At 56.6% G+C, this 26,723-nt stretch overlaps 1 protein-coding gene across 3 annotated transcripts in view; it reads right to left on the bottom strand.

Annotated features, from left to right (window-relative positions):
* LINGO1 (leucine rich repeat and Ig domain containing 1) overlaps positions 1 to 26,723 on the bottom strand; it is a 128,632-nt gene that overhangs the window by 87,492 nt on the left and 14,417 nt on the right. Inside the window, exon 2 of one of the 3 annotated variants that reach the window (XM_067004080.1) lies at positions 26,077 to 26,199. In XM_067004080.1, the coding sequence (XP_066860181.1) occupies positions 26,077 to 26,199 (123 nt within the window). Of the gene's footprint in view, positions 1 to 7,771; positions 7,850 to 26,076; positions 26,200 to 26,723 lie in introns of those variants that run through there. The other 2 variants (XM_013194144.3, XM_048081434.2) reach the window with 2 other exon arrangements.

Genomic DNA, 26,723 nt, shown 5'->3' with positions numbered 1-26,723 from the left:
CATCTGGGGACACGACAGAAATGGTGAAGGACTTGAGCAGTCACGGCACCGCTGCTTCGAGCGCTCTTCAGGCAATAGGAGAAGAGCCTTTATCTCCGGGCTAGAGAGTTAATAACAGCACAGGAATAAAAACTCAGATTTGGCTGAAGCAATGGTTTGCAGAGAGGGAAGCTGGAGCACACGGCAAGCCCCAGGGCTGCAGGATGAAATGGACAGAGGGAAATCCTGCCCTGATTCCTGCCTTGTAGACCTCCTGCACAAGGAGGTCCCCCAAATAAACCCCCTTGGGGGTCAGCATCCTCCCTGCCAGGTGAACGAGGGCACAACCCACACCCAGACACTGCTCCTGCCCAGGGGATGCCATGGAGAGCTGCCTCCAGCTCCTCCAGCCCGAAGCAGAGAAGACACGGGGTTCTGCAAGCACAGACGACCAAAACGGAGCAGGGAGGTGGCTTTAGGGGGTAAAAGCTGCCCTTCCAGGGCCGCCCCGTGCCCCCACGCAGGCTCAGCCCCAGCCAAACGCTAGCTTGCCCTCGTGCTTGGATGCCTGGCTCCAAACGTCAGCTTTTACGCAGTGTTGTACAGCGCAACCCCACGTTGTCGGGAGATACCCCAAAGCTACCGACACATCTGGATGCAAATGAGCGTTTAAGCGCCCCACACGGTTCTGTGCATACGCAATGGATTTACTGTCGCTTCTCGTAGCGTTAGGAGCGATGAAATAAAGCAGCCGAGCAGCAACGGGCAGGTGGAAGCAGCCACCAGCCGACTCGAGGGCTTCGGCTAGGAAGGGAGCTCTGGAATAAAAACTAGCGGTTCACTAAATTCTCCACCCTTCAGAAGCTTCCCCCATATGTACCCCATCTTTTGGCTTCGCAGCATCCTTCTGAGCACTGCTGATTCCCCCGCAGGGGAATTCAGAGCGCATACAAAGCTGCCCAAGAAGCAGCTCCTGTTCACTTTGTGCCCATTTTTCACCCAGAAGGATGCCAAGAGGTCTCTGCCCGCCGTGTTCTCCCAGGAACCGGGGCCGTGGGCTCTCATTTCAGACGGGCTGTGCAGGGGAGCGAGTTCACCTCTGCAGCAGAAAGCCCGTATTTTACCTGACGAATTGAGCTCAGCCCGAACCTCGGCTTTCCATCAGAAAGTGTTGGCACAGGAAATTTGTGGCCGGCCCTTTTCATCAACCCGCGCAGCCTCCGGCATGAGGAAGGGCTTTCGGATAGCGCAGCGCTCCTCGAGGCGGCAGATAAATGTCCAGCTGGGGAGGGTGGCTGCGGGCTGAACCCAGACACGCTCGGACTCGAAAATAAGGTGGTTTTTAGACACGAGTACCAACGACTGGAGCAGGGGGAAATCTCTGCCTTCAGATATCTCAGGGGGAAGACAGGGTTAAAAAAAAAAGAAGAAACAATCCCAGGGAAAGACTACAACACCTTGAAACCTCTTCCTGCTTTGAAAGGCAGGCCTGGTGCAGGGAAAGAAAGCCTCATTACCATCAGAAATCCTCTCTCCCTGCCCTTACCTCCCCGCTCATTTCCATATCACAGGGCACACAATGCCTTTCTTCTCCGGGAAAATGTCCCATTTTGCAGAGACCCGTGCCCAGCACGGCAGTTGGGAGACGGGGAACAAAAGCCCCAGTCCAGGCAGCACCGGTGGGTGACTCCTAAGACCCTTATCGCCAGTCAGGGACAGTTTTTATCATTGTTATTATTACCAGACTACTTTATCTTTTCTTTTTCTTAGCTTCGAGATTCCTTAGTCAGTCAAATAACACTCAGGCGTAGCAGAAGCGGCAGAAAATAAAGCATTGTAAGGGGTTCAGGAAGTTATTTTCATCTTAACGAACGTGTGAGAAAGGTTGACGAGTCTTTATTCTGCTCTTAGGGGATCGTCTGCAGGTTCCCGGCTGATATGGGGAAAAAAAAATTAAAAGCATCAGAAGAAATGACAAGAAGAAGTAAAAGCCACTAAATGTACGTGATGTGCACCCCTACGAAGGGTGCCTTGGAGCCGGGAGTGCACAGGGTGCTTTGTCCCAGTCAGAATCAAAAATCTGTGGTTTTCCACAGAAAGTGCCCCAAACATGAGCCAGCCCAGGCAGCACCGGTCCCGGCCATCGCTCCCACAAGCAGAGCCTGGAGAGGAGATCCCGTCCCAAACCCTACTGCGCACACCTCCTGCGCGCAGAGGTTGCGATAAGACCAGGAGATGCTGAGCTCCCAGGGCCCTGCTCCTGCCTGGCCATGGGGTGATCCTGGCCTCTCTCGGCGGGGCTGTTTCCGCACTGAGCGGGGCCACCCTGCCATTTTCCCATCCCAAAGCATCGCAGGTGGAGCAGGGTGGGAAAGCAAAGCAGTATGGACATGGAGCAGCATCCCCCCAGGACCCAAGCCCCACGTCGCTGGATCCATCCTGCTCCTGTCTGGCTGCTCCGATAAAAGCAAGGCGAATCCAGCTGTGCAGGGCAAGTATTTCCTACGAAGAGCTTGGGAAAGGGAGCTGGGGCTCCTGGAGCAACAACAAGCACACGAGGCTGTTTGCGGGGCAAAGAAGCCTCCGAGGACGCAGTGCCGGGGGGCAGAGCTGCGGGGTCCTGGCACCCCAGGGGTCCTGGGGGTGCTGGTCCCAGGGGTTTGAGGTCCCCCAGCCAGGGGGAGCGGGGGCCAGCCCGCACCGTGCCGGCTGCCCAGCGGCTGCGCCGCGCCGCGGCGGGGCTGTCAGCAGTGATTGATGGCGCGGTTCAGGAGGAAATAAATTCGCAGGCTTTCGCAGGAGGTGAACTGGGGGGTGTATCCATCTTAAAGATACTTAATGAATGTGCCTCAGCACGCCGAGTGGCAGCAGATACATCTCCGCAGCCAGCGCTCCCTGCGCTGCTCCTTGCGAGGTGCAGGTGCAATTTAACAGCTTCTTATCGATTTGAGTTACGCTCCCGGGGCCCCGGCAGCATCTGTATTGCCCCGGCCCAGCAAGAGCCCTGTGGTCACGGTGGGGTCTTGCCCGGTGTGAAACCACCCGCCGCACACTGCCTCTGGGGACAAAGCCAGCTGTCTGGGCAGAAAAGACGTCCTTGTGGCCTCCTTGACGCACATCAACGTTCGTACAGGATTCGGCTCAGCCTCAAGGGAGAGGACGGTGCTGCGCTGCTGGAGCCTGCCCAGAACCGAGGTGGGACAAGAAGGATGGTCCAAAAGGGAGATGCTGCATTACTGAGAGAATCACACAATCATACAATCATAGAATATCCCGAGTTGGAAGGGACCCATAGAGAGGTAGAAGGGGAACTGCAAGCAAAATAAAAGAAAGGCGGACCTTACGGATGACACCCTTGCAAGAAAGACTTTGGAAAGCCTTCGCTTTTAAGGCAAGAAAAGTGGCAATCAGCAGTTCTGGTGCGCGGCTTTGCTTTGTTTTTCCCTCTTTCCCTCGAGGGGGAAAAAAGAAAGAAAGAAAACAGCACAGAAAAGCAGAGCCCTGCCTGACCTTTCTGGCTACGCGACCTTGTCTGAATCACTGGCTGGTAACAATGAGTGAAATGCCAGTGCCCCGGTTCCTAAATACCAGCCTCCTCTCGGGGTGGAACGCCAGCTTTCGGAGGTGTAAATGCCACCAAGCAAATGTCACCCTCCCCAAGGTGTCAAATGCCAGGGTGGCTCGGCCTCGGGCGGGCACCAGGGCTGGGGCACGGGGAGGGTGGCCATGACCATGGGGTCCTGCCCAGGACCCTGCCAGCTCCTCCAGGCCCTGCTCTGCTCCGGTGCTCCCCCACATCAGTGGCACGAGGCGTGGGGAGGGCAGGATCCTGTCCCCTCGGTGTCCCGACAGCACCCCAGCTCGGAGAGCTGCCCCTGATGTTGGTTTTCACCCTTCTCAAGTGCTGCTCCCCAACACATCACCTATCAGACCTTCCAGAGCGGCCAGCTAACCAAGCAAATCCAATTTAAGACTGTTTCGCATCCAGACGACACAGTTACTTCCAGTTTTCTCGGATAAATGGAAAAACAAGCGAGTAGCAGGAGATATTGCCATCTAACGAGTTTACCGCTACCTGGAACTCCTCATTTTCAGCGAGCACTCCTGTTGCTGCTCTTAATCCCATTTATTAAACACGAGGAATCATCAAGCACGCCGTCGTTGTGGCACTGAGCAAAAGCAGCACCTATGTAAAGCCAGGGATGTTTGCCACATTTCCTCCTGCAGCCAAGGCCTTGCTGGACACAGAGCCACGTTCTCCAGCAGCTCCCCCTTCCCTTCTCCCCGCTTGGCGTCGGCGTGGGCTCGGGAAACCCATCCGGAGCAGATTTGTTCCCCCAGCCCCGGGAAAAGTCACTGGGGGCTGTACAAACACCGCCAACCTTCCTACCTGCCGCTGGAAACACGATAAGCCACGTCAGGAAATGAATGAAGTTGCTTTTTGTCTTGTGGGATTTGGAGCTTTTCTCTTTCCCCACACCCACACCTTTTTTTTTTTCCCCCCGTAAATGTGTGAAATAATTTTACCACCCTTTTTTTTTTTTTTTCCTTTCAGCTACTCCTCCTCTCCCCGGATCTCGCCCTTCCTGGCATTTGAAAATAGCTCACGAAAAGGAGGAGGAAGAGGTGGAAAAAAATAAAATGAACCGTGTGGGGATGAAAAAACAGAAGGGGAAAAAAGGGAAAAATACAAGAGTGAAAACATACTTTTAAAAGCGAGTCAGGCGTGGCTGACGGCTTCGACTCGAGCACCCCAGGCTGCCTAAAGCTCCCCCGGGCAGCACAGCACTCCCTGCCCACGCCGGGCATGCGTCCTGGCGCCATCCCCAATGACAAAACCCTGCCCCCTGTGCTGCACAGGTGCGAGCAGGACGTGATGCACCCTCCTGGCATAGACCAGACAAGGATGACCTTTTAACCTTTTCCTCTGAATTTTGCCAGCTTAGGAAGGCTCTTGGCATCCTGTCATTTGTTACACAATGGATAGAAAAAGTGGGGCATGCACATGTAAGGCACGCACCCTGACACACCTCGGCAGGAGAACAAGCCCCTCCAGTGACTCCGAGCATCGTTTGTGATCAGAGCTGGTTGGGAACCTGCTGTCGAAATGGGTTTCCTGCTTGCACAGTGCTGACTGCCGGAACGGAAATGTTTGGAAAAAACATGTCGGATGTGATAATCCTCTGAGGAGCAAAGGCAGGTGTGTGTTCCTGAGCTGCGTGGCCAGGGGACAGCGCTGGACCGGGCGCTCTGCTTTCAGCACAGCTTGGGTGCCCACCTCCTACCCCATCCCGTCCCGTCCCGTCCCGTCCCATCCCATCCCCTGACCCCCCGTTTGCACTCCCTCTTGGGGAGGGGAGGACCTGGCTGTGTTTGGGCAGGAGAAAGCAGCGAAAATAAACAAAGGAGCAAAAGCAGGAACCACTGGGAGACTCCCTAATGGCCTCTCTACATGCTTGCTTAGTATTTCTTATTTTCTGCATGCAGCAGCAGCACTCAGCCTGTCCCCCGGGGACGCACGTGCAAGCAGAGCGAACGCTGTCACCCTGCCTGGCAGGGACAGGGACACCCAGACCCTGCCGAGCCGTCCCCCGCCGCAGGGGCAGGACGGAGGGAGGAGACGCTCCATCAGCACGCTGGAGTCTGAATGTGAGCAGACGCTCGAGGGACGCTTCTCAGCTTTTTTTCCTTTAAAATGAGATAAATAAGCAACCCTCATTCACCACGAAGCAAACGCCCCGTGCCTGGCGCAGGAGGGGCCGGGGGAATTTCTGCCGGCAGCAGCGTGGAGGGGAACCCGCGGCTGGCAGCGGCAGGGGGCCCGAGGAGCGTCCCCGAGGAGCACGGCTCGGCAGGGAAGCGCCGAGCACCCAAAGGATGCTCCCCACCTTGCTCAGGGGCGCTGCGAGCTCCTCGCCTCCGGCACAGCGGGAGCTGGGAGGGGAAGCACGGCTCGTCCTGTGTGACACGAGCACCTGGACACGTCGGGGAACCCAGGGCTGAAGCCTGGCTCCGACACGGCACCCCGCGTTACGGCTGGGATTTTCAGCAGCGGGGAGGGAGCAGAGCCCTGCCGAGGTGTGGTACTGTGCCAAACCAAGTGGGCTCTATCCGTCTGCGCTGCTGCCGTGCCCCTCAGCACCGAGCAGCCTCCGAAGCCGGCCAAAATCTCGAGACCGTTTGGAATACTGAGTGTTTCTCCGGCTCTTCTCGGGAGCTGTCACCGCCTCGCTCCCCCCTTCCACCCTCCCACTTTTTCCAGCTGAACCGAGGAACAAACAAGCCCTCGCCCACTCCAAGGAGGTGGCTTGGCAGCAGCCGAGGAGAGGATGCTTGCTGCTGGGCGACAAGCCACCGAGCTAACTCAGCACAGCCAGCCGATGGGCAGCGAAGGCGCCCCTTCCACGAAGAGCACCGCGCACAGCGCTCCTTCTCCAGAGGCCTCGAAGAGCTGAGCGCGCACTTCACCGCGCACCCGCTTCCCGCGCGCAGGAGCGACGCTTGCAAAGCTAATCATTTTCTAGTGCATCTTCATTAGCCTGGAAACACTCCGCTGCTGGCCTCCCGCATCTCCACGGCTGCTGAAGTCCTGGGCCAGATTCTGCTCTCGTGCACGTGGGTGTAAAGGCGCTCACTCGCAGCCAAACTGAGGTTGCAGCCTCGGCCCTGTACCGTGGGGTCTGGCGCGGAGCTGGGTTCTCAGCCCCAGCAAACCTGGGGTGTGCAGCCCCAGTCCCTCCCCTTGTCAGCTCACGAGGCATCTCTGGCACAGAGCTTCAGCACCAGGCGTGCACCTTTCCCCTTCGCTTCCATCAAAGCCGCATGCAAGGAGGCAAACACCCCGAAATACACCTCAGTGCTTGCTCGCAGGAGAGCCTCTTCCCAGAGCAGCAAAATTACTGCATTACAGGACAAGCACAGCCAGGCACCACGCAGAAAGCCCTTCCCAAGCCGAGGATAAACCACCACCCGCTCCCAGCCAGCAAGCCCTGCTCCGCGGCAGGCAGCAGCACCAAGGGGGGCACCCTTCTTCCCCTGGTCAGCAGAAAGGGCTTTGCAAGAGCTCCGGGAATTCCTCATAAATCTCTGTCTGAGAAGCACTGGAAAAGAGCTAACTCTCTGACCCTGCCTTTACCTTTGCCTCCGGGCATGACTGCAAGAAGACAATTCCAAATCCAGGCTGAGGATATCCTGCCCAGCCTGCCCCACAATCTGGCAGAAAAAAAAAAAATCCTCCTGTGCTGCAAGACTAAAGCTCCCGCCTGGCGACGAGCCCGGGCCAGGCCTTTTTGCAAAGCAGGTCTCGGCAAGGCCACGGCGTCCCTGTCCCCAGCAAACCCCATAAAGCCCAACCCAGCGTCCATGAGGTTAGGAAAGGGGAAAGGGAAAGGATTAAAAATAGATTCCAGTTTTGTTTCAACCGTTGTAAACTAAAAGGTCCCCCAGCAACCACTGCTGAGGCAAAAAGCCCGCCTGCGTTTTGGGCCACGAGGCACCCGAGCAGCGGCTGTGTTTTTCACTAAAAGGCTGGTTAATATTGCAGCCTGCCAGTGCGGGCCTCTTTGCCCACGTCCGGCTGCTGTTTCTTCACTCTCCGCTGCCCACCCTAACAAGCAGGGCGACAGGAAGGTAAATAGAAAATAAATTATCTGGCACTTAGGACAAACAAACAAACAAGGCCGGGGAGCACCCGCCCGACTTTACGAGCCCGATGGCTGGTGGGGAAGGGAACTCATTTTCCTGTAACGGGAGATGACTACACTTCGTTAACTCAAACTTTCTCATTAATCACCTTTGCATCGCCTCTGTCTGCCTCGTCGCTGTCAGGCCGCAATAATATATGGAGAACGTTCATTTATTGCCCAGCTTCCCACTCAGTAAAGATACACGGTGCCGCAGCGATGGATTTACCCTGACACGCGGCTCTCGGCACAATAAGGCTAATTTCAACTCGCGGCTGACTCAAACCCCGCTTTCCTCTACCCCTTCCTTTCGTTCCACTCCGCAGGCAGCAGGTGCCGGGCCTGGCAATTAGAGGTGACAGGCGGCTGCCGGCAGAGCACCGCCGCCGCTGTTGTTGTTGTTCCAGCGTGGGTGCGGGTGAAGGCTTCTCCTCTCCTGCCTGTTTCTCTCCCGACAATGCCCAGCCAGAGCCATGTCGCTGCTGGGCAGAGGATGCTGGAAACAGCCGGGATTTCCCCACCAAGGCACGAGGGCGTCGTGGCCACGGGTCCCATCCGAAGCAGGAGAGCTGGCGGCGCCGTCCCGCGGTGCGCCTCTCGGTTTCCCCGTGTTGGGTTTGACACCCCCAGTGTTTCACAACCACGTCGTGTTTTGTCGAAATCGTATGCAAAGCGCTCCTCCAGCCTCCCACGCATCTGTTTATTTTCCAGCGGGCTCTGTTTGTTCCCGGCTTGCTCCTACAAGGCGGGGAGGGAGGCAGTGGGAGGGGGACGTGCGGTTGCAGTGCGCTGGCCGGATCCTGCTGCGGGGCCACAGGGGCTCAGGACCAGCAGGGATGCCCCATGGATCTGCCCAGCATCCCGGCCCATCCACAGCTCCGAGCTCCCAAGCAGAGAGGCAGAGGAGGATGCAGAAAGCAGGCAGAGCCGGGGGGACGCTGCCCTCGCAGCCCCAAGGGCTCCGGCAGAGCCCGGTGTCTCCATTTTGCAAACTGCACAGCAGCCCCTCCACGGAGTGACGACTGCTGCTAAAGCAGAGCCTGGCCGCAAACGAGCTGCTCCTTTTTTTAAAGGAAAGGATCTGGGATTAACTAATTCTTAATTAATTAACAGGGACTTAAATGTTGATAGGTGTCGAATGGAGAGGAAGAGAAAAAAAGACAAAAATCCCTTGTTGGACAGGTTTCTTCGCGCAGAAAAGCCTTTTAGGGGATTAAAAAGAAGTCATGCTCGGATGCAGCCGCCCCCCCACCCACTTCTTGGCCCCCTCCAAGCTCTCTGCATGTATTAAATCCTGGGGAAACTGAGGCAGGGCTGGGCCTCCTGTCCTTGGTGCCAAGCAGGAGGGATGGTGACCAAAGCCTCAGCTTTGAAACAACAGGAAAAATGAAACCTACGGTGACATCCTTTGCAACTGCAAGCATCCAGTAAGGGGAATCTTGCCCCAGAGAGGGGTAAATAGGGCTGGTGGTGTTCAGCCAGCGTTGTGCCGCCGCAGTGAGCAGAGACCCAAGAAATCTTGTGGTTTGCCCCAAAAAGCCAGCAGCTACGCATGGGTGAGAAACAGCCACACACAAAACTGATGACGCAGCTTCCATGGCTCACTAACATCTCATCTGAAAGCACTCCGATGCGTTGCATTACCCTGAACATTAATGGAAGCCATGTATTAAAAAAAAATAGGTGTTAAAATCGGAAATTGCCATTTCTCTGCTCATTGTTGCAACGATCCCTCGCTGATCTCTGAGTCGGATCCACGCTTAAAAAAAAAACCCACATGCGCACACCGGGCCCTGGGAAGCACAGAGCACTGGCGATGCACGAGGCCATCGATTAAAAACCCACGCAGGAGCTGGAAATCACGAGCAGCAGGAAGCATTGCCAGCCTGGATGCAGCGTTCTGCGCTCTGTCCTCGGTGTGGGGCATGGAAAAGCATCCAGAAAGGTGCTGGGGGTCTCCGGGCCACGCACAGCTTCTCCATCGCTCGGGGGGACGCAGCACCATGCGCCCCAGCTCCCCTTCCCGTGCCGGCTCGGGAAAAGGGGCAGCTCCCAAAGGCTTGGTGAGGACAAAGAGGAAAAGGACTAGAGCTTCCACACGTGGCACAGGATTTCCACCAGCGATGTGCACCCCGAGGGTCTGGCGCTGGGCTGGAGCAGGGAAAAGCAGGCAGCACGCAAGCGCCCGGCGTGCAGCGGGGCCCAAGGGAGCCGGCGCTCGTCCTCCGCACCCGGCTCCGTCCCCGGCGCGGCGGCAGGATTAAGCGCAAGTTATAATTAAGACTGGATGTTTGAAGAGAAACATAATCTCCGTTCCGTGGGATTCGCCGGCACAACAGTAATTAACGTCTCATTAACATTCGCCTAATTAAGCAGTTTATGAAAGTGGGTAGATTTGCATACTGCTCCACTTCAGCTCGGCTGCGCTGGCGCCGCTCACACGCCACCGTTAACCCTTCCCCTGCACAGCGCGTCTCATCCGGGCCCAAACGCCCCTCGCCACCGCCTCCGCTGCGGGCACAGCCTCCCCGACGGCCATCTATTTTTAAAGCCCTTGGTTGCTTTCAGTGCTTTGCCCTGGATTCTCTCTATGCCTTCATCGCAAACAAAGAAGCCTCGCCAGAATTTCTGAGGACCTGCAGAGTCGGTCTCCTCAAACGCTTCACGCTATGCCCGCTCACTTCCAAACCTTCTTTGTTTAATGATTAAAAACGGTGACTTCAAGAGCAAAGAGCTGCTCCAAATTCCAAACAGCGACTTAAAGGATGTCTCAGCAGCTTCCCAAAATGCTCTGACACAGACCTCATCCCTCTCCGTTAGGGTCTTCCTGGTTCTTCCTCCAAAGCAGCGGAGCAGCTCGGACGGGAGCAAAAAAGGGTAAGGAACAGCTCCGAGAGCTGCAAGGTTTTCCACACCACATAGCTCTAAACAACAGCTTGAAGGCTTGCAAAGGGACCTCGTGGTCATTGAAGGCAAACCAGCGAGGCACTCCCAGAGCACCGAAAAGCCCCCAGCCCCTTGATGTGCCTTCCCTCCCAAAGACAGCAGGCAGCTGGGATCCCCTTTAAGCCCGGGCAGGTCCCGGAGCAAGGAGCCACCGCATGGGACGCATCCCGCACGCCTCCACGCGGCGATGTCACTTGGAGAGCTGGACGTAACATTTTCCACTGCTAATACCAGCTTTCTGCTCTGGTGTTGGATTAGCAAAGCCGCTGCATCCATCACGAGCTTAGATAGAACGCGTGCAACCCTGCCTTTTTTTTCTTTTCTTTTTCCTTTCTCACTCCCCTCCTCCTAAAGGGGGAAAAATGAGCTCTCTCGTTAGCGGTTAATGCCAGGAGTCAAGATGCAACTTTGCAGCAAATACAGTGGGAGAGAAAAATTCATGACACAGCCTTTCATTGAAAATCAATAGAGCCCAGCCCTGCCCGTGATATACGCGCTCAATTTATTCCCCGCCCGGCTCGCAGCACCTTCACCGCCAGCCTGGCAGACCCGCCCCTCGACGGCAGCGAGGGGAGGGCCCGGCGATTGTCCCAGATGCGCTGGTGCCCTACGAAAAAGGGGCAGCTCTGCGCCGCGGAGAGGCCCCAGGCGCTGTGCGGGGTCCAGCACCCCGCTTTGTGCTGGAAATAAGCGCGGCCAGCTCTGTGCTGCTGCAGGAGACCTGGGCAGCCTCGCCAGCGCCCGAGGAGGAGTTCTGGCCGCCCCAGCCGGCACGCTCAGCTGACGCACGTGTCCCCGCACGGCGTCACGAGCGCGCAGGAGGCGGGGATGGCCACCAGGCCCTGCTGCCGGCACCCACAGCGGCAGAGCTCCGGGCTGGGCTTTGGCAGAACCTGCTCCATTCACCCGGCTGCAAACGCGCGATTCAGAGCCGAGCAGAGCAAGGCAGATTTCATTTTGTTCGAGCTCGGCAGCAGCAGCCAGCGAGGCCAGGTCCTTGCTGGAGGGGGGGAAACACACAGCCTGTGCTTCTGGGGCAGCTCACGAAGCTGGAGAGCCCTCTTACTGAGCGGCCGCCTCCCCTGGCATGCTGGAATAGCTCCGTTCAATGCCTGCAATGACCGAACTACACCTGTGAAAGCCTCTCCTCACCCTGACGGGCTGCCCCGAAACAAGGCAAGCATTTTGGAGAGGGGCTGGGGCCCCGCATGGCCCCGTGCCCCCGCTGCTGCAAGGCAGCATCCCTCCCCCAGCACAGCACAGCCCTGCCCTGGTGCTGCAAAAGCAATTTCTGAGTTTGCTTCCATCTCCCAACAGGTGCCTACAGCTCGAGCAAAGCGCTGCTCCCCAGCTCTGCCGCCGGAACGCTCCTGATTTGCACTTAAAACACCCCTGCCGTGGAAGCACGTCTTCATTTTCCCCTCTCCACGCAGCTCCGGAGCCTTCCTGGAGGGGCCGTGGCCATCTCCCGCCACCCCACCTCCCTGCACGCCCTGCAAACAGCCCGCAGACCTCCCTTCTTGCTTTTACAGGTTAAAAAGGGGTGGGGGCATCTTCAGTTTTCCTTTGGAAAGGGCTGGAAACAGGGTGGAAACATCTCATCCCTCCGAGGGGGCTTTGCTTGCACCTTGAGGCTCCACAAATCACCGGTGCCCCACACCTGGAGCCAGGTGCTCGCACAGGTCAATGCCTCATTCCTTCCTAAACATCCTTTTTTAGGGTTTTTATGGGTGCGTGGGTGCTGGGGCTTGCTGTCCACACCCGGGGCTCTGCAAAACAGCCTGACCTACTTTCAGGGGCTCCTTCTCCTCTCCGACATGCAGACACCGCATTATGGAGCAAGACCGTGGCTGGGGTCCCCTCCCTACCTCCCCCCCCGCGACGTGCCCAGGCTGGGGGCTCGCTGCCTCCCGCCCCCTTCCCCGAAATATTCCCAGCACATCGCAGCCAAGAGGAGGATTTATTGATCGCCATATCTGCGCCTAATCCCAGACGGAGCACCGTGGTGAACGGGGCCGGCTAAACACAGGGCCTCTCACAAGGTCTCGGTGTTGGCAACTTGGGGCTGCAAGGCGGGGGGAGCAGCCCCCCAGAGCCCCCCCAGTGCAGGGGGGAGCACCCCAAAACACTCCCTTAGGGCGGGTTAAAGAGGGTGCAGCAAGCACCCACCTGAAGCTGCGGGCAGGGGCACGGAGGGGGGCACAAACCCAACCCACAGCACTTTCTCTAATCGATGGTAAGCAGTTTACCCACTGCTCCTCTGCAGTGCGGGGAGCCCTAATTCAGGCATGACCTGAATCTCTAACGGGGAGGGAGGTGGGGCCGGCGGGCGAGCAGGGGGAGAGGAGAAACGCCACGGATGCTAATTTGTCCCCGTTCCCTCTCCGCGGGTCGGCTCCTGGGAGAAAAAGCGCCTGCTAAATCAGAGGGACCCCCACGGAGCAGAGACCTGGGGGTGGCGCGCGGAGAAATCCCTCCCCGTTCCCCAGCCAGAGCGGAGCAGGTGGAAGGACGGACACAGACGGAACGACAGCGCCACTGGTGTCACCAACGGAGCCTCCGGTCCCCCGCGTGGCACCAGCAGGGCCCGATCCAGGCACCGTGGGGAGGGAGCGGGGGGGACGCGAGCCAGCGCAGCCCCGACGCGGCCGTAGCCAGGTCAGCTCGGGCTGTAAAAGCAGGGGGAGACGCTGGGAGCGCCCCGCGGCTGCGAGGCAGAGGCCGGGGCCACCAGCGTGCGGAGCAGCCCTGCCCTGCAAGGGCGCTGGCGTGGTGACGGGCTGCGCGGCACAGCCGTGGGGTTCCCGGCGCAACGCCCCCGTAAGTCAGCAGCGCCCAGCAGCTCCTGCCCATCTGCCAGAGGGAGCAGGGCTGTGGAGGGAGGGGGACGAGCTGCAGGGGGATCCGGGCTGCTGGCGGGGCGCAGGGGAGACATGCAGGGGACAAGGGGCTGCAGCACAGCCCCAAACGCAGGAAAAACGGGGAAAAAAAATCAGTTGAAAACCCCTTGATTTTTCAAGTTAAAATCAAGTGTGTCACTTGGGTAACAAATTGGCCTGCCTGACTGGCAGAAATAGCTCTGTTAAAATACCTCTCTCTATTATCTTTTTTGGGTTGCCTTTCCCAAATGAGTTCAAGAATGGGGAGGGTTTGCAAGTCCCTGTGGACAGCCAGTCTCTCTTTTCCCTTCCCTGCACGGAGCAAGGTAATTATCTGCCAGGAGCCGGGCTGCTGGATGCCTGGTTACACCGCTAATTAGCGGGAACGAGCCAGTCCCCCAGGGCACGCGGGGCCTCCCATCCCGCTCTGCCTTCCTCGCTGCCCACTCCTCCTCCTCTTCCTCCTCCGCACAGCCCAGCGGGCAGGGCCCTGCAGAGCACCCAGCGCAGCCCAGCCACGGCCTCCCAGGGGCAAAACGCCCCTTCCCACCCGAGGGACAAGGGGACGCCCAAAACCTCTCCGCTGCTAAGAAGGCCCGAGGGCTGGCAGCGCTGAGGCACCCCTGGGGGCTGCCAGGGCTCGATGCCGCAGGCAGAGGGGACAGCAGCTCAACAGCACGCAGAGAGACGTGCTCCCTGCCCTGGGTAAAAGACTGCTGGGTAAGCCGAGGAGCTCCAGGTGCAGATTAACACTCCGGATTAACACTCCAGATTAACACCCGGGCCTTCCCACTGCCCCAAAGCAGGGAGCGCAGCCTGATGATGCTCAGCCAGGACTTGGAGGGGAAGCCGGCCCCAAATCACGACTCCAGGAGCTCTGCTGGCCTGTCAGCTCCCAGAGGTTTCCCTCACCTTCCATACGTCCTTCCCCACGAGGACAAACCCTCCGGAGCAGGGTCCCCAGCAGCCCCCATGGGGGGACCCCGTCCCCTTGGAACGCAGCAGCCCCCAGACCTAAGGACCTGCTCGGAGGCTGCACCACCCCAAACGAACGGTAGGAAGAGACACTCACCCAGACACAGGTCCTGGACGACTCAAGCTCCTCTTCCCATGTCCCCCTCTCAACCAAGAGCAAGAGCAGAGTCAGGGTGAGCTGACAGCCGTGGCTCCACCGCTCCCCTGCGCTCTGCGCCTCCAGAGAGAGCCTTGGAGCCGCTCAGCCTTTGAAACAAACTCCCCTCCGCAGCGAGGCATCAGTTGGTGGGTGCTCTGCACGCCTTTGGGATTTTTTTCCCCCCTTCCCTTTCTTTTTTTTCGGAGCGTTTTGAATGTGCAGATGCCCCAGCTTCTTAAAATTCAGCCCGGGGGCGTGGGAAGTGTTTTGGAACTGGCCCAAGCTGTCTGCTCCGTGCGTGCGCGCTGCTAAAAACGAGCCACCTCCAGCCCCCAGCCCCAGCCCGCCCGGCAGCACGCCGTGCTCCGAGACGAGGCTGCCTGCACCCGCCGAGGGGGATTTGGGTGCCGGGGGGCTCCGGGCAAACTTTGTGGGCAACCTTTCAGAGAAGGTCAGCGAGCATCGCGCCGGATTGCAGCCCTCGAGGCGATGTCCCGGAGCCAGCAGCCGTGGGGACATCCACGTTCCCTCACCCTTCCTCCTACCCCGTTATTATTTTGGGGCTGTGCCATTAACACGCGTTTAGGACACCCAGCCTGGGAGCCCTGCCCTCCAGCCGAGCATCCCCGCAGCAGCGCCGTCCAAGTGAGCGTAACGCGTCTCCTCCCAGGCAATTCCCAAGCGCTTCATGAACAAATAAACGAGCTACAGGGATTTAATGACTTAACCTGTGAGGCACCGCTGGCGGAACCCAGCTCGTCTGAGAGCACAGAGCAACGAGGTAGCACGCAGCCCGCTCTGCGGCGGAGCAACCAGGGAGGGTACCAGCGTCTCACCGGTTTGCAGCAGTCCAGCATCTGAACTGGCAAGATATTCAAAGGAATATAAAAAGCATTCGACCTGCCCTGGCAGGTTGTGCGAGGCGGCAGGGCCACAAGGGATGAGATGCCACCACCAGCAGGACAGCCACGCTCCAGCCTCACAGCACAGGCTGCTAGAAACCAGAGATGAGGCTGCTTTTTTGTGGTCTTTTATATCCCTTCATCAACTCGAGCTCATCAGTTCCGTGAGGGCAGGCTCCCTCCCTTCCTCCAGCATCACTTCTCTGTAAATTTGAGTGAAATTCCTACTTTCCCATCAGAAACACGAGGTTTCAAACACGCAGAACGCTGAATTTGAAGGCTGACTTTTGTTGGGAAGGTGCCTGTCTCCTTGTTCACAAAAGGGCTCATTTTTCCTGGAAAAAGGCCCAGATTTTGAGTGAAAGATCAATAACGTGCAGAAAACAGGTCCTTATATTTAATTTTCCATGATACCAAAAGAAAAAACAATCCAATGCTGAACGAACTCAAAATATTTTGCATTTGTTTACCCCACGGCTGTGCTGGAGCATCCACTCCACCCCAAGGGGAAGGACGCGGCCTTTGGGGCTTCCCTTAGAGCCTCCTGCTGCCTCCCCGCTGGGGTCGGCCTCGCTCAGGCTGCAGGCTGCTGAAAATTCAAGCCCTGCTTTCCCGTCCTGCCGCTCTGCCTCCCTTCCTTGCCTTGGATGGGCTCCAAGAAGCATCGACGGTGCCCCCCTGCCCGTGCCAACGACAGCGTGGGGAATGGGAGCCAAACCTTCCCTGCAGTTACAGCCCTTGGGGTGGGGGGGGGACACGAAGGCACGGCATTCAAGATGCTTGTGCAACAGTCATGACATGCTGCATCCTCCCAGATCCATATGGGGGAAAACTAACACTTTGGCAAATTTATGAAGATGTGTGAAAGTGATTATATTCCTGAAAATATCTCAAGTGGAACGGCCTACCTGGCATATTTTGTTAGTCATGAAACACGATCCGTACACCGACTGTATTTTGTGGCTTCCCATCTGTTTAAATACTTTAAATACTGATTTTTTTTTTAATTTTATTTTTTTTAAAGAGCACGACGACAGCAGCGGCACACTGCTGACTCAGGCTCGCGGGGGGCGCAGAGGGGGCCGCATTCGCCATCAGCAGCGTGATGCAAAAGGCGCCTCGCCCAGCCCTAGGCGCGCGGAGGAGCCCAAAACCAGGAGAAAAGAGCATTAAGGCAAGCAGACCATCCCGCACGGCTTTGGCCAGCTTGTGGCACTGGTTTCCAACCACGCCATCTCGCTGTGCTGGAGGAGCTGGCGGTGCATCCCTCCCCTTCCACCAGGCAGGGATTTTACCCCGTAGGAAGCGTGCCCCCCGGCACGGCGCCCAGGCGAGCGCATGGACCTGCTCCCTGCCCGAGCATCCCTCGGCCCGCTGCCTCCCTCCCCTGCTCTTTATTTAATAGCTTCTATTTTAAACCTCGGGCTCGAGCGGCTCTCGCTGCGGCGGCAGGAGGGGATGGCACGGGGACGCAGCGAGCTGGGAGCCAAGGACACCCGGCCAGCAGCCCCCAGCTCCGGCGAGATGCCGCAACAGGGAAGCTCGAGGTCACTTTTTCCTGCTTTCACCAAAACGCCCCGAAAAGGCGGCTACTCCTTTTCTCACCCAGTAGCCAAGGCAACCTGGCTTGACAGGCAGAAAAGCAGCAGGTTTCAGGAAAAGCAGCCACGTTTAAAGCAACTCTGCTCTCCGTGCCCGAAGGAGAGGGGACTTGGGGCACTGCCATCAGCACCCACAAGCCATCCCGTGCCTTTCGGGATGGAGCACGCCCCCCCCTTCAAAACACACCCTCTTTAGGGGAGAAAAAGGCATTTTTCTAGCCTTTTACCATGGTAATAGCTGAAAAGCAAAATACCCTTTTATGGCACGGTCACCTCGCAAAACCACCGTGCCACTGAAATGAGACTTCAGGTCTAAACACAATGATTTTCCACCCCAACTCCAACAGAGCATTTAGCCACAAAGGGATAATTTGGAGTTATTTAAGCAGTTACCTCCTGGTTACACGAGGCAACGGCAATTACACAGGACAAGGCGGCAGCACGTAGTACTTGCAGCGTAACTACATTGTAATTACTCTTCCCCTGATTATGGACAATGATCAAACGAGATCAGAGCATCCCGGACAAATCCCCTCCTCCCCAGCGAATGTCAGCTGCCATATGGAAAACGCAGCCACAGATCTGTGGAAAATAGAGCAAAGACCAGCAGAATGTGATGAAGGTTTTCCCCAACGGCAGCGCGAAGCTGAATATTAGGTGATTTATGGCAGATTCCCTCAAAGCGAAAATCTCTCCTGCCACATTGGTGGGGTTTTTTGTTTGGTTTGTTTGTTTTTACAGCTCATTTGGCTTTTTGTTTGTTGGACAGCTTTGTGCTGTTTTCTGCCCTCTTGCAGGATGGTGCCTTGTCATTTGTGTTCCCTTACAGATTTTTTTTTTTTTCCTCCCTAGGAGAAAACCACCTCTGCTCGTGTTCTCCGTAAGCCTAATTCTGCGTCCCCACTGGTGTGTGACAGCGCTGGAGTTATTGCCACCTTCCAGAGGGATAAATCACGGCGGAGACAGGGGCTGTTGTTCAAGGTCCAGCACCTGGAGGAGGAGTCTCCCGTTCCCCACGGAGCTAGTTCCCGGGAGGACTAATCCCACTGGAAATAATCCAGAGCAAAGAGGTTTTACAGTGTCTTTTCAAAGGCTCTTTCTTACTGACAACTGATGAGTTCATATCCCCCAATATCCATTATAGGGTTTATTTTATTTTTTGTTAAAAAATAAAAGGGCAGAGCCAGAGAAGAGTAAAAACCAGCAACAGAGGCTGAAGACTGACAGCAGCTGCCTGGCAGACAGTGAGTGAAAATGCTCTGACAAGATGAAATGTTTTTTCTTTCATTGAAATCACTCCCTTTCGGAATGACTAATACGCAGCTATCGCACCATGGATATTTCCAGAGTGATGAGATGTTTTTAAAATATCTCACTGTGCCTCAAAATATCTCACTCTGGCTCAATAGATCATCCAAAACACCACCCACGGAAATCATAAATAAATAGATACTATAGCGCCACAAAAGAGGAGACTGTCCAGGGCCAGGGTGGCATCCTTCATCGGCAAGCAAATGAGGCCACTGAACTCCTCACCTCGGCACACGGCTGCTGCAGCGAGGCTTGCTGGAAGGGCCAGAGGCACCAAGTCGCTGCGAGCTGAGCTCGATGCCTTCTCCTCTCGCCGGTGCTTTTACAAGTCTTTGTCCTGTACGTGTGTCCTTGGAGATGCACACAGCCCCTTGCCTACACAGCAGCTTCAAACCCCAAGTGGCAGTGCCCGGGCTCAGGCACCCAGTCCCAGAAGTGCTCCTGAAAATGCAGCGATGCCAAGAAGGGAGGAATGCGCACAGGGAACTTGGTAAGGAAGGATTAGGGGAAACCGCGCCCAGGTCCACTGAAAAATAACCCAAACCTCTGCAAATCTGTCCCACAGCTGCATGGAGGCACTGCCGCTGGAAAAGGAGCTGGAAGCCTTGGGGGAAAAACAGCCCCCTGTGGCTGTTATCGCTTTCCCCTGCGCCCTTTGCTGGGACAGTCCCTTTGGGCAACCAATTTTTACACATCTCAGTGCACTCACACCAGACTTGGATGAAAAAAAAAAAAAGCAGCCAAAGGCAACACAAGGCAGCTGACTTACATTTTGTGCTTCACAAGCTCGCTGACAACCTAGTGTCCCCCCAGCCATGTGCTGCCCCGAGGCACGGCGCAGTCAGGGCACCCCAAAATCACCAGCCAGCTGCAGCACCGCTCACTCCGTGTGAGCTGCATCTGCTTTTTGTCTTCCCCAGCAATCAGGCAGCACGTTTTGTTTTGCTGATTGAAGGAAAAGGGAGCCAGCATTTCGGAGGAGCAGAAAACGGGCTCCTTTGCTTTTCTCAGCAAGATAAAATTGTTTAGGTCACCCGGACCATGTCATTCGCAAATTGTTTCCTATTTTGAGAGGTTTGCCAAAGTGTGTTTGTAAACTTTCGGAGATGAAGTGGCTTTTCAGAACAGCAAAATCAAAATGCATCACTTGGAAACCCCGGACAGACTTATTCTTCTTTTCCCTTTTTTTTTTCCCCAAAGGGCTGGACCTAATCCCCAGCACGGCAGGAACTGGAGCTTTTCATGGGTTGGAGAAGGGTAACACCTTGCCCGTAGCAATTCCACCCTGCTGCTGACAGAATTCAGGCCCCTGCAGCAACTGATTAGCAAAACCCAGAGCTCTGCCAGCCAAGAAGGTGCTTTTCCCTTCCCTTCGCTCCCCCAGGAACAGGCAGCACCAGGGAGCTGCAGAGCTGCTGCAAAGGGTGGGGAGAGAAAGCCAAGGCCCCGCATCCCCAATGAAGACAGCTCCAACATCTGTCCTCAGCCAGAAATGTATTCACCCGCACAGACACACTCATCAGATGAGGCTCTAAAATATTTACTGCCCAAATATCAATCCTCATAAAGCGAGGCAGCCATTTGGGCTCAGGGAGGGGGAAGGGGACGGGGCGGGTTGTCAATAATGTCATAAACACGGGCAATTTTATGTATCTCTGGAAATGGCCAAGGAACACGCAGCTTGACAGATGTGCGAACGGGTAATGCAGGCTCCCTAGTTATGAGCATGAGGATGTCAAGAGGAATAGATGAGCAGTAATTCAAAGTATATTGGGCTTAGAGAAGTACAGGGGCATCGCAATGAATACGTGATGGGCACCGCGGCGGAGAGAGGGCTGGGGAAGAGTGAAGCACGTCGATTTGGGAACGCACCCTCCAAGGACAACCCTTAAAATGTCACAGAGGACCCAGGCAGAGCCACGATGCCACAGGGTGTCACTGCGGTCAGGGCCACGTCAGCCTGCCTGCTGGTTCTTGGGGCCGGAGCGACCTCCAGGCTGATTTCCCATGGGAGCCGCTCCGATGTTTCCACGCCAGCCTCTCCCCTAGAGCAGATGAGCACGGGGACACAGCTCCTCAAGGCTCCCGGCCACCCTGCACCACCAGCACTGGGCCAGGGAAGCCCTGGCCCCTTTAGAAAGTGCCGTCAGGAGATTTGCCCCACACCCAGCCACGCTCTGTTTGCTTTGCAGGGAGGCGTTGCTGAGCCCATCAAGTTTCACAGCGGCGTTTTGTGAGGGTACCCAGAGCAGCCTGGGAGGCGAACAGCCAGAGCTGCCTGTCCTCTAAATCCAGAGCGCTGTTTCGTGCGGCTGTGAGAGACCTCCTGCACTAAAGGAAGCATCCACAAGGGGATCCCAAAGGGCACAGGTTGCTTTTGGAGAACTTTCCTTGGGACTCAGCCTCTGCAGCAGAAGCAGCACCCTAGGGGGCTGCCGGCTGCTCCCTGGGGCTGGGCCGACCTCCAGGCTGACCTCCTATCCGTGCAGGCTTTGCTTTCTTGGGGAAACTGGAGGGCAGAGATCCTTGGCTCCTCGTGCTGAAAATCCTTCCTGAGAAGGTATAGATGAGGTCTGCCTGCCCCCCAAACCCACCCCAGATGCACAAGCCAAAAAGGGGGACTTTGCTGCTCCACCCTCCATCACGCCACCTTGCCTTTCCCACACCCAGAAACACGAAGGTTTGCTCAAACGCATGCCTTTTCCTTCACGTTCAGAGAAGACTCAAAAAAAAAAAACCCACCTCATCAGGAAATCAAAGCAAGTTCAACTAACTTCTTCGCATCCATCCCCAAATTAAAAACACCCACCCCCAGAGCCACAGCGAGGCAGAGGGACACCGCCCCCGCGGCGCGGGCGGCAGCAGTCACCGCGATGACTCGTGGCCGGCATTTCCCCTGCCCACCGCGGCGTTCCTCAGAGCAGCACCAGAGACTTTGAGGCAGCACCAGAGACTTTTAAAAGCAGCACCCAGAGACACGCCGCACCCCCAGCCGCACGCTGCCGCCTCCCGCACGCAGCGCAGGGCTGGCGGGTTTCCAGCCCGGAGCCAAAAGGGGGAAAAATAAATAAAAATAAAGCTGTGCTCGGGCACGCGGCTCCTCGCCGGGCTCGCTCTCCCAGGGGAGGGCTGCAGCACGTCGCAAAGGGGAGCCTCAGCTTGTCCACGCTGGCCTCACCAAGACCTCAACGCCAAGCTTTTTTTTTTGCTGAGCTTCGCCTCCTTCGGCGTCCCTGCCGGTGAAATTCCCACTGCCCACCTCCCGCGGCGCTCTGCGGTGGGATGCAGTCATCGGCACCGGCGCCAAGCACACCCTTCCTCCCCAAGCCCCCCGCCACTCCCCGGGAGAAGTTCATCATTTTCACTCCCCCCCGGTGCCTTCTGCGGGGGGAATTACTCACGGCGGCGAGCAGGCACCCGCGCACCAGCCACCAAGGTGATTTTCCTGGTGGAAAAATCCATGAATCACTGTACAAGTAAGTCTGGCTTCAACTGAGACACAGCGCGCCGTTGTTTATTAAAAATCAGCAATCTTTCCTGGCTGATTCTGGGACATGAGTTATCCGAGCCACTCACTCACAAGTTATTGCAACACCCGGCTGCAAGCTTCCCCTGCTCGTGCTCCGGGAGCTTTTCCTGCCTCTCACAGAGAACCGCAGGGTTTTGTTAGGTCAGACGAGAGCACTGAATAAACGCAGATGCAGAGGAAATGTTTTCTGTAAGTCTCAGAGCTCATCCTTCCACCCCGGTCCCGGAGATGTGTCACTCTGAATAATCCTGAAGCCAGGGAGACCTGGGTGCCATGGCCACCGCGAAGGTCAGGCAGCAGGGAGGGAAGGGACAGGGCCCGCACAGCCGTAGCCACCCTGACACAATGAGACAAGCAAGCGGGAACAGACTGATAATGAGAGCTTCTTTCCAAAAAAAAAAAAAAAAACTGGCTTGCTCTAATTTGACTTTTTCTCCGGGAGGTGCTCTCCTGCGCACAAGAGCTCTGCAACGACGCGGTATAATGGCACCAGACTTCAATGCCCACAGTCACAATAGCAGCAGCAGGAGATAATTGCACCTGTAACTCATCTCGGGGACACTTTCCCCACTAATGAGGCTGTTCGAGTCAAAGTCGGCGCAAGTTGAGAGGGCCGGTCTCGGTGCCAGCCCGCTGACCAGCCACGGCCCCAGCCTCACTGCTTCGCAGCTTACGGGAGCTTGCCTTCCACTGCTAGCCCTGCACCCGCCTTGCATTTATTCCTCTTTAGAAAAACCTCCCTGGGCAAGCTCTTATTTCCTCTGCTTCCATTTGCTGATGGTTTGAGGGCATCTCCCGGCAGAGCTGCACCTGCCCTCCCACCCCAGGCCCCGCAGAGGATTTCTGCATCGCTGCCCACGTGCTCGCGGGGCCCAGGAGCGCGTGGCTGGCACCGCCGGCGGGGACAGGGACAAGCCTCGCTGACAGCCGCCGTGCTGGTGGCTGGGACTGCTACCTCTGCCTTCAGCTGCTGCAATTTGTGTGCTCACCCAGAAGGAAAGGCAGAGTGCCTCCTGCCCCTCGCTGAGCTGCTGTGAAACCTGCTCCCGCCCCGGAGTTAAGCAGCACTCGCCTCCAGCAAGGAGCTGCTCTCCCTGAATTCAAGCAGCTCGCCCGAGTGGTGGCTGCGGGAAGGCTTGGGGAAGTAGAGCAGGAGAAGAGGAAGGGGGGGGAACTCCAAAACCCACGGCAGGGCACGACACAGCGGTACATGATGCATAGCAAAGGCGGTCGGCATTGCTCGGGTCACCAGCGTGACCTTCGGAGGCCGGGACAAGCTGTAAGGACAGGAGGAAAACTCCAGCAGCTGCTCTGTGAGCTGCTGAGGGCCGGGAACCCAGGTGCCACGCAGAGAAGCTGGTGCCTCAGCATGTGCCAGCCCACGGCGGAGCTCGCCAAATGGGTCAGGCTTCAGCCCCTTGCTCAAGAACACAGCTCAAAAGCTTCAGATTCCCCTCCCCAGGCCCCCAGGAGGTGGAGGTTTGGAAGGGCTGCACCCACAGCTGCTGTGAAGGGACCCCAAAAACCCCGAAAGCAGCCAAAGGAGGACCCCAGAGGACGGGCAGGCAGTGCCCCTTGGCTGCAGGCACAGCTGGCAGGATCCCCGCGGGGTATGCATCTTGAAAGCTCAGAGTAAATACTTAAAGGTGGAGGAAAAAAAAACACTGTTCCTCCCTGAAAGCAAGTTCTCAGACTTTGCTCTGGGATTTGAGGCTGAGGCAGACAGAAATATGACAAAGGAGACACAGGTTTCAGCAAATCATAGGCACATCAGAAGCAATAGCTTTCAGCTGCCTGCTTAGCTGTGAGATAAATTCCCTCCCGGCCACGCGCTTGGCAACCTCGGGGACAGCAGCTCTGCTCTCCCTGCATGCAGGGGGGGCTGTGGCGAGCCCAGGCTGCCCCCTCACCTCGCACCCACCCGTGCTGGGGGAGTGCTCCATAGGCAAGGAGAGCCAGGGCATCGCCCAGACCCATTTCTAAACAGCTACAGCCGGCCCCATCCATGGGATGCGTCTCCCCTCCTCGCCCTGTCCCGTGAGCATGCAGGCATCAGGGTTTGGGGCAGCACACAGGTCCCATGGTGCTCAGGGGTGCTCCCAAACCTGCATCCCAGCTCCACACAGCAAGGGCCAGAGGAACAAAGTCCCAGCTTTCCTGAGACCTCAGAGGGGTGACGGCTAGGGAGGATGGGTGGCGACAGCCTCCTCATGGTGCCCAGCAGCCCAGCACCGGGACATGGCTCAGAGGCATTGGCCGGAGGAGCTGCTGAGCACGGGCTGTTCTGTATGGCTGGGCTGTCCTCAGGATGCTTTTATTTCCAGAGAGAGCTCATTAGCTCTGCTTGTGCAGGAGTTTGGTTTTTTTCCCCATGTTACCAAGAGCTGGAAAACTCCACTGAATAACATCTCCGAGCACAGCTGGAACAAAGACAGGGCACAGGGGGAGAGCGGCAACAAAACCAGAGATAATCAAAGCTGCTGCTGCAGCCTCACATCGCCAACGGGAGGTCCAGATTCCCCAGGCGAAGCTTACTCAGGCCCCAGCAGCTTTCCCCTTGCCGGGTCTGTGCCGGGGCTCTTTCGGAGCCAGCTGCAGGGCAGGGCTTGGGGTCAGAGGGAACCAGACTGGACCAGACACATTGCCAGGAGCACAGCCAGGGGAAAGGCTGGAGGAAAGCCAGGAGCTAAATGGGCTCGTGCACGCACTAGGCAAGGAGGCAGGCAGCGCTGCGGGAAGGGTTTAGCACAGGCACATCCTACCAGGGATGTTCCCGCAGCGGTGCCCTGCAGGAACCAGCCCACAGCCACGCCACCTCCTCACCGAGTCCCCGTGCTCCTCGCCCATCCCTGCACAGCCCCAGCGTGCTGCGGCCAAGAAATCATGTAGGAACAGCGGGAGATAAGGCAGCTCCCCAGATATGATCTAAAGCTCCGTTATCTCTTTAACCCTCACGCGATTCATTTATCCCTCCCAGATCTATTCCTCCCTCTCTGGATCCTCCTGCTTTTCCCCTTCTCTCACCCCACAGATGCTCTCGGAGCAGAGGGGGCGGTGGGAGCCCGATTCAACGGGCTGCCACTCGCCACAGCTAATGGGATGGACTCCGATTGACTAGCCCCAGCGATTCCAAGTTAATAAAATGTTAAATGCAGCCCTATAAATCACCTGCCCAGGAAGTGACCTGGACACGAGGCCTAACGAGTTAGCAGAGGGTTTTATTTAAAAGCCATTTGTCTAAGAAGTGCAACACAGAGAGTCAAATAACTCTTAGTAAAGCAGAAGCACTGAAGCTACAGGGAGGATTAGAGAGGGCGAGATATTTATGGCCGAGGATGTCAGCGCTAACCAGCCCCTGCTTCCCCGTGGCTGCCTGTAGATGGGCCGGGCTGAAGCACACCAGGTTTACAGATTTCAGAGTAGGTTTGAGGAGAAAAGTTGTATTAGACTTGCCTGCAAAGCCTAGCTCTGAAAACCCAGAGGGAAATCAGGTTTTGGGTGGGCTGAGCTGGGACAAGGCAGGTCCCAGCTCTAGCTCACTGGAGCTGCTGTGACCATCACTAGAGACCTCCTGCCTTGTACCCTTTGCCACCTCACAAAACGCTCAGGACATCCACATCCTTCTGCTAGTCCCAGCTCGTCTGCGCAGGAGATTAAACAGATGGAGAAGTAGCAATGCTCACGCATTAACACACACATCTGACACCTCTGTTTGCAAGGAGAAGCTTGAACACAAAGAGGTCTAAAAGCCTCAAAACCCACAACACCAGAAACCAAGTTTTCAGTTTCTAAACCCAATATCTACTCCTCAGCTGAGAACAATTTTACGGCCAGCCACACGTATCCCCCGTAAACCTAGCGCAATTTTATTTGAGAAACCTTTAAAACAATCTTATTGCAAAGGGCAGATATGAGAGAAGACAACATGAAGTTTGAGGTAGCAAGAGGACACACAAACCCCTTCCCAAACACCATCTCGGGGAAGCTGAGACAATCAGAAGGCACCAGTCCCACCCAAGCCCAGTTCCTTCCTGGACAAGGCAGAAGACACAACCAGCCAAAAACCAACCAGGCTCCCACCCACATTAGCACACCCGTTTGCTCTTCACAGACAGAACAGCCACAGTCCTTACCTCAGAAGGGATGCAGGAGGCTGCAGCAGGGAGCCTAACAGCACCGAGAGGCTGCACACAAGGGCGTTGCTCCAGGGGCTCTGCAGGTGCTGGGGGCAGCTCATGGCTCCTGGGTGCAGGGGGCTGCAGATGAGAAGGCACAGGAGATGTCAGCATGGGAAAGCAAGACCTCAAGCCCCCATCCAGCTTGTGACCTCCATGAGTTTAACCAAAAAGCTAGGATGGCAAAGAACTTACTTAAATATCAACTTCTTTCCTTGTTACTCTTATTCCCATTGCCATCATGGAAGCCAAGAGATCAGGTGGGACCCTTGCTGGTCCCATGCACCTCTAGGCACCAAGTTACAGACACCTACACATGTTCACAAGCCCTCGAGGGGCTCCTGACAGCTGTAGGGTGATATCTGGGAGCCTAAACACAGCAGCTCTCAGAAGGAATTACTGTACTTTCACCATCTGCAAACAGAGAGGAGGCACAGTAGAGGTGGAGGTGACATTTATTATCAGGATATCAGAGTATCATGCATTCAAGTACCAGTGAGACAGGTTACAGTTTTTTTCCTGTAACATGGCAATTTAAATACAGTACGGAGGGGTCTAAAGGGAACTGGGGCACTGTCACAGTCCCTCAGACTGTCCTGTGCTAT

Source organism: Anser cygnoides, chromosome 11, assembly GCF_040182565.1.
Source record: "Anser cygnoides isolate HZ-2024a breed goose chromosome 11, Taihu_goose_T2T_genome, whole genome shotgun sequence".
Classification (NCBI taxonomy): Eukaryota; Metazoa; Chordata; class Aves; order Anseriformes; family Anatidae; genus Anser; species Anser cygnoides.
The sequence above is the reverse complement of the archived record's forward strand: the minus strand, read 5'-3'. Positions and strand labels throughout refer to the sequence as shown.